This window comes from Gambusia affinis, linkage group LG02 (genome assembly GCF_019740435.1).
Source record: "Gambusia affinis linkage group LG02, SWU_Gaff_1.0, whole genome shotgun sequence".
NCBI classification, from domain to species: domain Eukaryota; kingdom Metazoa; phylum Chordata; class Actinopteri; order Cyprinodontiformes; family Poeciliidae; genus Gambusia; species Gambusia affinis.
The window spans coordinates 33187675-33201581 of record NC_057869.1 but is presented as its reverse complement, the minus strand read 5'-3'; the positions used below and the strand labels follow the sequence as shown (position 1 = coordinate 33201581).

General features: G+C 42.7%; 1 protein-coding gene across 6 annotated transcripts in view; it reads left to right on the top strand.

The window, feature by feature from the left end:
- LOC122821268 (transmembrane channel-like protein 3) overlaps positions 1-13907 on the top strand; it is a 73255-nt gene that overhangs the window by 16961 nt on the left and 42387 nt on the right. For all 6 annotated transcript variants that reach the window (XM_044099055.1, XM_044099054.1, XM_044099063.1 and 3 more), the window contains 2 exons: positions 8626-8862; positions 9030-9158. In XM_044099055.1, coding sequence (XP_043954990.1) covers positions 8626-8862; positions 9030-9158 — 366 coding nt within the window. The remainder of the gene's footprint in view (positions 1-8625; positions 8863-9029; positions 9159-13907) is intronic.

Here is a 13907-nt window from a genome sequence, read left to right as displayed (position 1 = left end):
GACTATAATGGACAATCAATTGAGTGCATTGGCAAGTCAGCTGAATGTGACAGTTAAAGGAATGAAACATCCTGTGTTCTGCTCAGTTGTAAAGGATGATCGTCCTGTGAAGAACTTGGACTGGTGAAAAGAGTACATCACATAAACACTGAACTGAATGCATCTAATAACCCTGTTGTGCAATGTTTAAGGATTATGAGGATGTCTTTCCAGGATTAGGTACTGTACCCTGCACATACAAGATTCAGTTGAGAGTGGGCATTCAACCTGTATTCCAGCACCACTGAGAGATGGGTTGAAAAATGAGTTGGACAGAATGACCAGATTGGGAGTCATTCAGAAAGTGGAAGAGCCCACAGATTGGGTGAATTCAATAGTGATTACAAAGAAGAAGAATGGATAATTAAGAATATGCATGGATCCAAAAGATCAAAATGAGAACAGGAGAGAACATTATCAAATACCCACTCGAGAGGAAATAATCAGTGAGATGGCTGGAGCAAGATAGTTCACCAAGTTGGATGCATCACAAGGGTTCTGGCAAGTAAAGCTGGATGAAAGCAGTACCAAGTATTGTACCTGTAACACACCTTTTGGAAGATACTGTTATCTAAGACTTCCTTTTGGGATAAAATCGGCATTAGAAATATTCCACAGAACGATGAAGCGGATAATAGAAGGCTTGGAAGGAGTGAGAGTCTACATTGATGACATCATTATTTGGGGATCAACAGCTCAAGAACACAATGACAGATTGAAACGCATGGAGCGCATACGGAAAAATGGACTGAACCTCAATAAAAATAAATGTATTTGGAGTCAAAGAAATTATGTTTCTTGGAGACAAACTTTCTGCCCAAAGTGTTCAACCAGATGAAGATAAAATAAAAGCCATCTTGAAGATGCCACCGCCTGTCGACAAAATGGGCGCCCTGTCCCATCTTTGGGACGATTAATTTTATTGGAAAATTCATTCCCAATTTGAATGCAAAGATGATACACATTCGCAGACTCCTGTACGATAGTCAATTCCAGTGGACAAAAGTTCATGAACACGAATGGAAGAAACTGAAAAAATATCTAACTACGGAACCAGTACTCACCTTCTACGATCCAACTAAAAAAATAAAACTGTCTACAGATGCTTCAAACAGTGGACTTGGAGCAATTCTTCTTCAAGCTGAGAATGAACAATGGAAGCCAGTAGCTTATGCGTCCAGAGCTATGACATCATCAGTACATCCTCCCTTGTCATAGTGCGCATGCAGAAGTTACCCCACATGTTGGATACTCTGCTCTCTCTTGAGCTTCCACAAACACTCTTTTTTTTAAAGCCAATTGGCAACACAGCTGCACATAAGTGGGCCAAGCCACAATCAAACAGGTAAAAATGAAACAAAGACAAAATCTAAACAGAAACAAGAATAATATTAATCTAATTTACAAACTCAACATAATGAAATAATGTACAAAATAAACCCTGCCAAACAAGATAACTCAAAAGTTACTTTAAAGAAACACAAACAAAGCAATACTAGAAAACCCTCTAATTGGTAGATCCCAGCAAGGTAATCAGTGACATCATTCAGCCATTCAACAGGAGACACTGGGCCGGCCACTCCCACACTCCTGACCTGCTGCAAAGCTACAAGGGAGAATGGTAAGTAAAAAGAAACACAAATACCAAGAATATACTTTGAAACAAAATAAACAAGTTCAACCAATAATTCAAAAGTGGTAGCTTTAAACTAAACATATAAATAGATGGAAAACGCAACACAATATCAACACAAACAAACCCGGGATAGTAAATGAAGCAAGGTTGCACTAATGTTTAAATTTAAGCATTATAACCCATTACAAAAATAAATGTATCAAAATAATAATAAGGGACAAATGGTGAACATGCACTGAACCACTTTGTCACATTCCCCCCCCCTTAAGTCACTCAGTCTTCATAGGAACGAGAAAGGAAATCCGCTACAACATTCTTTTTTCCAGCTTTATACTGAATCTTAAAACTGTACGGTTGCAATGATAGGTACCATCTGGTGATTCTTGCATTGGTCTCTCTCATTCTGTTCATCCACTGTAAAGCTCGATGGTCTGTCTCAAGCACAAATTCACCACCTAGCAGATAATACTTTAAAGTGTCAAGAGCCCATTTTACTGCCAAGGCTTCTTTCTCTATTGTAGAGTACCTCATTTCTCTGGGAAAGAGCTTCCGACTTATGTATTGCACAGGTCTCTGGTCGCCTCCATCACCTTGCAACAACACAGCTCCTAACCCCACTCCTGAAGCGTCAGTTTGTACAGTAAATGGGCGTGAAAAATCTGGACACTGCAACACAGGTTCATTACACAAACAGTTTTTCAGATCTGCAAACGCAGCTTCACACTCTGGAGTCCATTTAATCTTGTTGGGGCAAGATTTACGTGTCAAGTCACTAAGAATGGCTGATCTGGAGGAGAAGTTGGGGATGAACCGACGGTACCAGCCAGCCAAACCTAAAAAAGATCTCAACTTTTTCTTAGTTGTAGGAGGAGGACAAGCAGCAAGGTTATCAACCTTACTCACCTGAGGGCGGATAACCCCACCCCCAATGACGTAACCCAAGTATTCAACCTCAGTCTTTGCAATGTGACACTTTCCAGGGTTGATGACTAATCCAGCTGTTTTGATTCTTTGTAGGACATCTGTCAGATGCTTCAGGTGGTCTTTCCATGTCTCACTGAACACCACAATGTCATCGATGTACGCTGCTGCATAGCCATCAGCTCCTTTTAAAATCAAGTCCATCATCCTCTGGAATGTAGCTGGAGCTCCATGAAGTCCAAAAGGCATAGTTCTGAAACGATAAAGTCCACCAGGAACCCTGAAAGTAGTCAAGTCCCTGGAGGGCTCAGTTAGTGGAACTTGCCAATAACCTTTACAGAGATCAAGTGTTGTAAGGTACTTAGCATTCCCCAACCGCTCAATAAGTTCATCAACTCTTGGCATTGGATAGGCATCAAAAACAGACACTGCATTAAGTTTTGAAAAATCAACACAAAATCTCTGTCTTGAGTCATTTTTCTTGGGAACAAGCACCACAGGACTACACCACTCACCTCTGGATGGTTCTATAATCCCCATAGTCAGCATTTCCTCCACCTCTTGTTTCAGTGCAGGCATGAGCTTTGCTGGAACTCTGAAAGATGCGTCTCTGATAGGTGGTTGGCTGGGACTGCGAAGACGTATGTCATGCTTAATGAGATGGGTGTAGCCTGGTTTTGTGCTGAAAAGCTCCCTTGGCAACATAGCCAACATTTCCTCTTGCTGCTCCGGAGATAGATGGCTTACATCTGGCAAAAGCTGTTCCCCAAAGTTAGAAGGAAGAAATTGCTCTTGAAGCTCCTCTTCATCAGTTACAGCTCGAGCCCACAACTGCATTGATGGAACTGGCCGATCAATCCACTCTTTCAACATGTTAACATGAAAAACTTGTTGTTTTTTACGGCGATCTGGCATGTTGAGCTCATAAGTAACGGGACCTACTTTTCTGTTTATGATAAAAGGCCCCTGCCACTTGGCTAAGAGGCTACTTTCAGTAGTTGGCAAAAGAAGCAACACTTTTTGTCCTTCCTTAAAGATCCTCCTACGAGCTGTTTTATCATAATTCTGCTTTTGGCGCTGCTGAGCTTCTACTAGGTGATTATGAGCCAGTTCCTGGAACTGTTCAAGCTTGTCCCTCATTTTCAACACATATGAAAGTGATGTACACTGTTTTTCAGGTCTGGCACCCTCCCAAGCCTCTTTGAGGACATCTAGTGGACCCCTAACAGTATGACCATACAAGAGTTGAAAAGGAGAAAACCCAGTAGATGCTTGAGGTACCTCTCTATAAGCAAAAAGCAGAAATGGTAACCACTGATCCCACTTCTGACACCATCTGCTCTCTCTTGAGCTTCCACAAACACTCTTTTTTTTAAAGCCAATTGGCAACACAGCTGCACATAAGTGGGCCAAGCCACAATCAAACAGGTAAAAATGAAACAAAGACAAAGTCTAAACAGAAACAAGAATAATAATAATCTAATTTACAAACTCAACATAATGAAATAATGTACAAAATAAACCCTGCCAAACAAGATAACTCAAAAGTTACTTTAAAGAAACACAAACAAAGCAATACTAGAAAACCCTCTAATTGGTAGATCCCAGTGAGGTAATCAGTGACATCATTCAGCCATTCAACAGGAGACACTGGGCCGGCCACTCCCACACTCCTGACCTGCTGCAAAGCTACAAGGGAGAATGGTAAGTAAAAAGAAACAAATACCAAGAATATACTATGAAACAAAATAAACAAGTTCAACCAATAATTCAAAAGTGGTAGCTTTAAACTAAACATATAAATAGATGGAAAACGCAACACAATATCAACACAAACAAACCCGGGATAGTAAATGAAGCAAGGTTGCACTAATGTTTAAATTTAAGCATTATAACCCATTACAAAAATAAATGTATCAAAATAATAATAAGGGACAAATGGTGAACATGCACTGAACCATTTTGTCACAAGCAGCTTCCTCACCGATACATCCTACCTGTGGAAATTCCGTTTTACTTCGTCAAAGATTACGGTAAGCTCCATTTAAATTATTTATACTTGGCTTTCCTTGAGCTGCTCTGTTATTTCATGTTTCAAGTTTATATGACCGGCGGTTGAAAACCCTTTAGGTTGTTACTATACTGTAAAGATGACAGCCCTATTGCTTGGCGTCAATCAAGTGAACAAAATACGCTGTTTTCAAACACGATAGAAGTATCAAATCACACACATGAACATATTTAAAAGGGACTATTTTGCTCCTTTTAAATATTTTGGTTTAACAACGCGTTCTTTATTTAACCAGCATGATTGAAGCTGTGTGTAAGTAAGAGGGTTTTGCTTCACTCCACTGTACCAGGCCGGCCCAAGTAACCCCTCCACTCTGCGTTGTGTAGATTTTTTAATGAAGACGAGGAGTTTCTGGGTGATCAGGCAGTTTATTTTCTGAACAAGAACATATCAGGGGTTCAAATCAGTGCAACGGCTCAGCTTCACTCAGCACACTAGCTTTTAACTTAGCACATGAAGTGTTTTACAATATTAACAAAAATAAAAATACAAAGATTGGTGCCAGGCACACATCTAGTAAATAGTCATTACACACTATTTGTCTAAGTTAATAAAACTTATGTTTTATTATGTTCCTAACAATTTTCTACTGTCTGCTGAAGAATGCAACTCACCTCTTGTGCAACTTTCACAAACTGGTTATATGTTGCTACAGCAACATATAACCAGCCACACAGAGAGGGGGCGTGATTTCCCCATTGCACTGATACATATAAAGCAAGTGGGAATATATAACTTAAACCTAAACACTGTTACATAAAGATAGTCGCCTTCTGTATATATATATGTACATATATATTTAAGAAGCAGCATATTAAGTTTTACCCTGTTGTTTCAGGTGCTGTGACCTGTGCAGTTCGGTCAACACATTTTTATGGTGCGCTATGAAGACTGCAAAACAACTTATTAATGTGCAAGTCAAAGTTGATGGGGATCAAATGTCTGTGTTTAATTTCAATAAAAACTTTGTTTTCCATGTGTGATACCGTTTGATTCAGTGACGTGCGGTGAGGTTCATAGCTGGTGAGGCACTGACGTCATCAGAATCAGATTTGCAAATAGATGCATAGATTGACAGCAGGTTACAGGTTATGTTTCACTTCTGCATCCTTACACATACAAACTGTAGCTCACAAAACACACATTTCCTTAAAAAAACACAATGCAGGCTAGCTCGCTGTCACTTACTCGGCAGTTGAGGAGTGAACAAGACGAACGTCTGGGATCTTGAGCGCCCCCTGCCATGAGGCAAGAGAACTGCCTGCCTCACCTCGAACCTGTTCTCTGCCGTTTATAATCGCTCATTACACGAAACACGTTACACAAACACAGTTGACAAAAAGCACTGTACATTATATACATAAGCTAAATTATTGGAAATAAGTTCACATATTAAATTAGTTTAAACCATTTTATTGACGCCGTACAGCAACATGCTCTCTCCGCTTAGCAGCCAGCGCAGAGCCAGGGGTTGCGCAATCCAAGGTGAGGCAGAGCTCGCTGCTGCCTCACCGGCATCGCTTCCAAGCATTTGAATGGGAAAATAAGAAAATTCAGCGATTTTGAACAAATAAAAATCGAAATTGGTGAAGCTACATGAAAAATAAATATGTTTTAGTACAAACCACCGGATGAATATAACAATTTAAATTACTTTATGATTATATATTTTCTTTCTTTCCATGATGGCTCGTGAGGCACTGCCTCACCTGCCTCCCCTGACCGCACGTCACTGGTTTGATTCTTTCTAACTTATTGTTAGAAATTCAGATATTGTAGTGTTTTGATACTACCTGCACTACCGAAGGATATTCTGATGCTGGACAGGTCGCCAATCTGTAGTTTACCAAGATATTCACATGAAGCAAACTGGTGGTTTTAGGAAAGTTTTTGTCATTCATCATTATTTTTTTAAATGCTACATACACCTGCTAAGCGACACTTAAATCTCGTCACTTAAAGAATGATTTCCAATTATATTTACTAACTGCTATGGTTTTGTAAACATAACGATAGCGGTTTTTGAAAGGTAAAACCGACATAAATGTCTAGATGTGCTTATAGTATGAAAATCTGCTGATCTGTGCCAAAGTCAGATTTTCCTATGCATCCTTCCACAAGGGTTGATTGTTGGGTAGCACAGATATTCAGAACACCAGCGTGCTGATGACTCTCTTCAGATGCCTCTCACTCATATGAAAATTGTCATGAATTGCGGGTGTGAGGTGGTGAGGAAAACACGGTGGAACCAGGATGAGATGAAAAAAGAATGTTTAATGGTGAAATAATATTCCAAAAGTCCAAAAACCTGGCAGCATAGTTGAGCAGAAAGCTAGAGCTCAGCACTAGTAGCAACAGGCTACATAAATGGACAAGAACACATGAAAACCTGACTGGTGCAAACGACAAGGACCCGACAAAGACACAGAGACGCAGGTGATACTAAATGCACGAGAGGTAATCAGGGAATGAGACACACCTGGGAATAATCAAGGGGAGACAGGACAACACGGAGACTCAGACACAGAAACTCGAAATAAATACACAGAAAAACACTCCAAGGGTTTTGGGTGCTCCAAGACACCCAAAACAAAAAACACAACAAGGGCGGGCGTAGGGGCGCTGGACGGGAGGCCAGAGTCCAAAAACAACAAAAAACAACCCACAAGGTGGGCGGAGGCACAGGAGGTGGAACCTGTGGGGGAGGTCCTTAGTCTGTCCGCGGTGCCGAAGGCGGGTACTGCGGAGGAGGTCCGGCGGGCGTCCGTGGCGCTGAGGGTGACGAGGAGTCTCTGGGAAATGCGGTGGAACCAGATGAAAAAATTAATGCTTAATGGTGAAATAATATTCCAAAAGTTATTGGAATATTATAACTTCGAGGGCTCGGAGGGGATGCTAGGAAGCTCTAAAGAAACACTGTGAAACAACGAGGGAACAAAAAACCCACTAACTGGGGCCGATAACCCACTAACTGGGGCCGATAACCCACTAACTGGGGCCAATAACCCACTAACTGGGGCCGATAACCCACTTACTGGGGCCGATAACCCACTAACTGGGGCCGATAACCCACTAACTGGGGCCGATAACCCACTAACTGGGGCCGATAACCCACTTACGGCAGCTGGAGGCGCAGAGACAGCAGCGGCGGTGAGAGGTGGAGAAGCAGGAGCCGCAGCTGAAGGTAGCACTGGCTCCGGAGACACGGGTTCTGCAGCCGTCTCTGGAGTGCCGGCTACCGCAGTGGTGAGGGGTGGAAAAACTGCTGCTGCGGTGACAGGAGGTGTGGAGGAAGCTAGGGCTGGAGCTGACTTGGCTGGAACACCGGCTAGAACGGGAGACGCTGGGGCTGGGCTGGCGGAAAGATAGTCTGGGAACACCTGACATCAATTGCTGTGCTGAAAGGTAACCTTCTGCCTCCCAAGCCACTCTGCCTCCTGCTGCAACTCCCCAGCCCTAGCTGCGGAAGTTGTGGGAGCCAGTAGTCCAACACCATGCGTGTGGAAATGTTAAGGCGCTGATGGGCGTTATATGGTTTTGCCACCTCCTCGGCATAGTCCCTTATTGTTTTTTGTAATCCTGCTGGATCCATGTTGCAGCGTTACCTCACTTTGGTCTGGTCGGGTCCTTCTGTCATAAAGTGATGGTGAATGGTGGTGAGGGAAAACGCAGCAGGCTCAGGATGAGAGGAGAAATGATGGTTTTAATGGTGAGAATGATGGTACAAACAAATCCAAAAACTGTCCAAAATCCTGACAGCAGGATCCTACATCACAAAAAGGCTCTAAGCATACAGTCCCTCAACCCCTCAGAAAAGATGTTGCATTTCCTATTGTGTAGTTTATAATATATTTTGGATAAAAAAGTGTTCGCCCTGGACAGCATCCATGCAGGAACTCTCTGCTACACAAAACAATCATTTCATCTTTGTTCTGACTATATAATATTTCTCTTTCAGCCTCATGTGAGTTCAAGTAACTGGACTAACACCAGCTCCACCATATCCAGTCTCTCTGCCCAAGTATCAAGGATCTCTGTGTCTGAGCATCACAACAGTACCATGGCAACCATCAGCACAGCAATCAATTTCATCCACAACAGGAGCAGCTTGATTACTGCATACAACCAGACAATTCCTTTTGAGAAAAATGCACGATCTCAACAGGACCAGTGCTGGGAGACCTATGTTGGACAGGTTTCACAAACATACAAATACACACACTTGTGGATGTCTTTGATACACCTAGAAATCTGTACAAGAAAAATCTGAATTCAACAGCAACAGAACTGTTATGCTTGGCCCACTATTTTTTGCATAAAATTCAGCAGTAAAATAATATCTACATGTTCATCTGTTTTCAGGAGATGTTGAAGCTTTCTATTATTGACATGATCTTCACAGTGGCCAGCATCTTGCTCATTGACTTTATCAGGGGTCTGGTGGTTCGGTATCTGAGTGACTGCTGCTGCTGGGACTTAGAAAGCAAATTTGTAAGTTGTTTTAAAGTACTTTCTAAGTTTTTTAAGATCTCGCACACAGACCACTCTTGCATACGCAATTATTCTCTTGCACACAAATGTACCCCATCAGAAGGCAGGCCAGTTAATGGGGTACCTACAACATTGGGTTGTCAATAGTGTGTCATGCATTTGGTACCTGGGTCTTTAGAGGGGGTTTACCCATTTAATCCACCATTATGATGTTACAATTGTACAAGCCACTGACTAAAACTATGCAAAAAATGCAACATAAAGAGGCCTGGTATTACTGAGGTCCTGTTCAGCCCTGACATCAACATCAGTATGGAGTGATCTTGAAGACAAAAATGTTTAGCTTATGAAGTGTACAGACATAGGGAGTGAGTGGTAGCTGTTTATTTATCTATTAGCCTATTAATAAGCAATTGTAAGGGGCAATTTTGTGTATTGAAAGTGAATACTTTTACTGAAGCAAGAAACCAAATTTAGTGTAAGGACACTCAGTGGGGACCCGGAAATTCAACCACACACAGGAGTTAGAAAGAAAAAACAAGTTTAATAAAATATTCAGACACTGGTCGCTGCTCAGGGAATGGTCATCAAACACCGCACTGTCATGCAGAGAACGGGTGGAGCTGAAAACAAAAGGTAGAATTGGTTGCTGTGGATCCAAAGATACTCTCCACAAGGAGATCCAGTTGGCAGCACACAGGGAGGAAGACGAAGATCAGGCAAAGGTCATACACGGGTAGGCAGAGAGAGCAAACTTCGCTTGAGGGGCAGGCGATACTCGGTGGTCGTGAGGCAAAGCTTGGGTCAGGGTCCAGTAATCCAGAATAGATGAGATCCGACAAGGGCTTGGCAAGGGGGGTCAATCCGTGGACAGAAAGGGGTCAAGAAACATAGAAGGCTTGGAAGAAAAACGCTGGATTACTACTGGCTCGTGGCTGTCGATAATCTGGCAAGGAGGCAGAGACTGAGTGGTGTTTAAGTAGGGCGGGGACCAGGTGGAACAGGAAAGCAATCAGGCCTGGCAGGTGAACTGAATGAATGATTAGGCTCAGCATGGACGGACAGAACATGAATCATTACATTTAGACCATTCCAAACCTCTTCAAATGTGGCCGTAACTGTGCCACATATTGGAAAATGAAGTACATAATACTCAAGTTGTTTTATATTCCTTAATAGCCAAAATCTTCCTCTCTTTATGCATGAAGACATCTCTTCATGTCAGCTCCATCAATAAGTCCTGTTCTGTCAGGATGACATAATGGCATAACACAAATTTGTCAGCTGCATATCCATAATACAAATCTCTCATTCCATCACATCCCAAAGGTTCTCTATTGGATTGAGATCTGGTGACTGTGGAGGCCATTTGAGTTCAATGAACTCACTGTTCAAGAAACCAGTCTGAGATTATTCCTGCTTTATGACATGACATGTTATCCTGCTGGAAGTAGCCATCAGAAGATGGTTACAATGTGGTCATTGGAATGAACATGGTCATCAACAATACTCAGAATTGGGTACTAATGGGCCCAAAGTGTGCCAGAAAAATATCCCCCACACCACTGCATCACTGCCACCACCCTGAACCATTGATACACGGCACTATGAATCGATGCTTTAATGTTGTTGACTGCAAATTCTGACCCTGCCATCTGAATGTCGCAGCAGAAATCGAGACTGATCAGATTATGCAATGTTTCTCCAATCTTCTATTGTCAAATTTTGGTGAGCGAGTGAGAATTGTAGCCTCAGTTTCCTGTTCTTAGCTGACAGGAGTGGCAACTGGTATGGTTTTCTGCTGCTGCAGCCCATCCGCCTCAAGGTTTGACATGTTGTGCGTTCGTAGATGCTCTTCTGCATACCTCGGTTGTGTATTTTGCTCTTCTATCAGCTTGAAGTCTAGCCATTCTCCTCTGACCTCTGACATCAACAAGGCATTTGTGCCCACAGAATTGCCACTCATTGGATGATTTCTCTTTTTCGGACCATTCTCTGTAAACCCTAGAGCTGGTTGTGCATAAAAATCCTATTAGATCAGCAGTTTTTGAAATGCTCAGACGAGCCAGTCTGGCATCAACTACCATGCCACATTCAAAGTCACTTAAATCACCTTTTTTCCCCATTCTAACACTCAGTTTGAACTGCAGCAGACTGTCTTGGCCATGTCCACATAACTAAATGCATTGAGTTGCTGCCATGTGATTGGCTGATTTGACATTCACATTAATGAGCAGTTGGATAGGTGTACCTAATAAAGTGACCGGTGAGTGTATATGTGTGTATGTACATACATATATGTAAATATGCATCCATATTTGCATATGTAAAATGCATATGTAAATATGCATGTACATACATATGTATGTACATGCATATTTGTATATATTCACATATGCATACTGTTGACATTGTGAATGATTTTGTGGTCTCATTTGTTTATTTTTGTTTAATTATTGGATTATTCTACGTCACATTACGTGACCAGTCTAATTTAACACACCTGTGTAAAATAAAAGTTGTGTACCCTTCAAACAAAGGAAGAACAACATGAAGCCAAACTGTGTCTCATGCGCATCACATTTAACGCCGTGCCAAAAGTGAACCTGCTAACAAGTTACAGGCGCAGAATGGGTGAACAGTTTGGCCATCAATTAACAAACAGGTGAATGTTGCGACGGAATATGAGCACCTGTTGTTTTAGCCAATAAGGAAGATGAACAGAAAAGAAAAGGACATGGCACATAGTCGCTGGTTAAGACGATGGAGATGGAGACGAGAAGAATTGTGAATTATGGGAAACAACGTTGACTTGTATTACAAGGGCTGAAGGATACAAATTTGACCAGCCTTACTGATGAGAATGAAGAAGACACAAATAAAAATGCAGAAGCTTATGCAGAGCTTATTCAGTTTTTGGATGACAAGAGTTTATCACTTATCATGCATGCTGCAGCAGACGAGCATGCAGCAATTGGAATCCTGCTGGCACATCATGGCTGTAAAGGGAAGGCGAGGGGGATCAACCTGGATACTGAGCTGACCTCACTGCAGAAATCGACCAGTGACTTGATGACTGAGTATATTGACACAGCTGATCGCAATCACTACTTTAGGAATTGTAGGTGAGGATTTGAACGATGGACTTCTGATCGCCAACCCGTCTTCACTCAAAGTGAAGATGGTGATAAGCTAACTTTTGCAGAGTTTCAGACTAAACTCAGTGTCAGGCTTTTGGGAATCTGTTTAACCCACAAGCAGAAACACCGGCAGGAGATCAGAACAGTTCTTTAGCTTTATTTACAAGTTGCAACAGTGATAATGCAGGTGTCCAGGACAGAAACAAAACCCACACTGGGAGGCTGGCTCAGAACACTGGGGACAAAAGAGAGACGTGAGTCCAGCGGGGTGCTGAGGCAGGATGGTGCCACTTACTCATGCAGGCAGGGCGATCTGCCAGGGAGGGGCAAGAGGAGGGTGAAGAGGAGGGTTGCCGAGGTGAGAAGGTCCCAGTGGCACGCGACGGGTGGCGAGATGCGCTAATCTCAATCAATTTGTCCCAATGAAACATGGAAGAGGGAAAGGGGCGGAGCAGGCTTGGGTAGAGCTGTGGTGGAGCAGGGACCAGCTGGGGCAAGACCACTGTGGGGAGTCGCTTGGAACCAGAGGGGGGAAACCATGATCTGGGTGGAATCCCGAGTAGAAGCATACCTAGTAGGGCAGAGCAGGAACGCAGGTGAGTTCTAAACTCAAAAGATTCAGATGAAGACCTGAGACTCTCAGGGGCTGGAGTTACCACATAGGCAAACACTCTGGCGTCGGAGGACCGGCAGCGGGCTCTTTGTATGCTCCACCTAATGTAGGAAGATGAATCGCAGGTGTGCGGGAGAACCTCAGAGAGGCTCTGCTCCCATCCTGCTCCCTGAGGACATCTAGTGAGGGAATGAAGGGACTTACAGGTGGTGACAGAGATTCAAAACACTCAGAAGTTATGAAGACATTGAAATTACGTGTGCGACTGTATTTGAAGACAGTGTGAGGAAAGCACAAGGCACAAAATTTACACCTACGGTAGTATGAATAATCCTGGAGCAAGAAGTTCTGAGATTGTGTGCTTCAAATGCTTGATGAAAGGCCCCACAAGCAGAACCTGCCAGCTGAAGGAGTGGTGCAGTCACTTTAAGAATCACAGTCACAGCAACAGAACCTGCAGGCGGGAAAAACAGTAAGAAAATGCACGCAAAGTTGCCGAAGAGACTAGTGCCGACAAAGAGTATGCTTTCAGGGTGAGTGATGATGTCACGCAAATGGATGACATCAAAAAGAGAGGTCTGTGGGACGCCGGTGCAACGTTGCACATTATAACCGACATCAGGAAGTTTTGGAGGTTTGAAAATTTCCAGGCCGAGATGCACTGCATGGAATTGGCAGATAGACCAGGTGTCTTGGGGTTGCTAAGTAATGAGGAGACCTGAAAGTGTGTTTGATCGACAGCAGAGGTCGATGTCTTAAAACGGTGAGATGATGAGCGAACTGTACATCTCTTCATATCCTCAGCGTATCTTCTCAGTGAAAGCTGCCACATTCAGTGGAGCAACTTGGATCTTCAAAGAAAGAAAGAACATTCTTTTCAGAGACGGTACCAAATTTCCGATTCATGTATGTAACAAACTGCATTACTTACACACAATAGATAATCTTGTAAGACAAAAAATGTTATATGTATGTATATATGCATACATATATGTG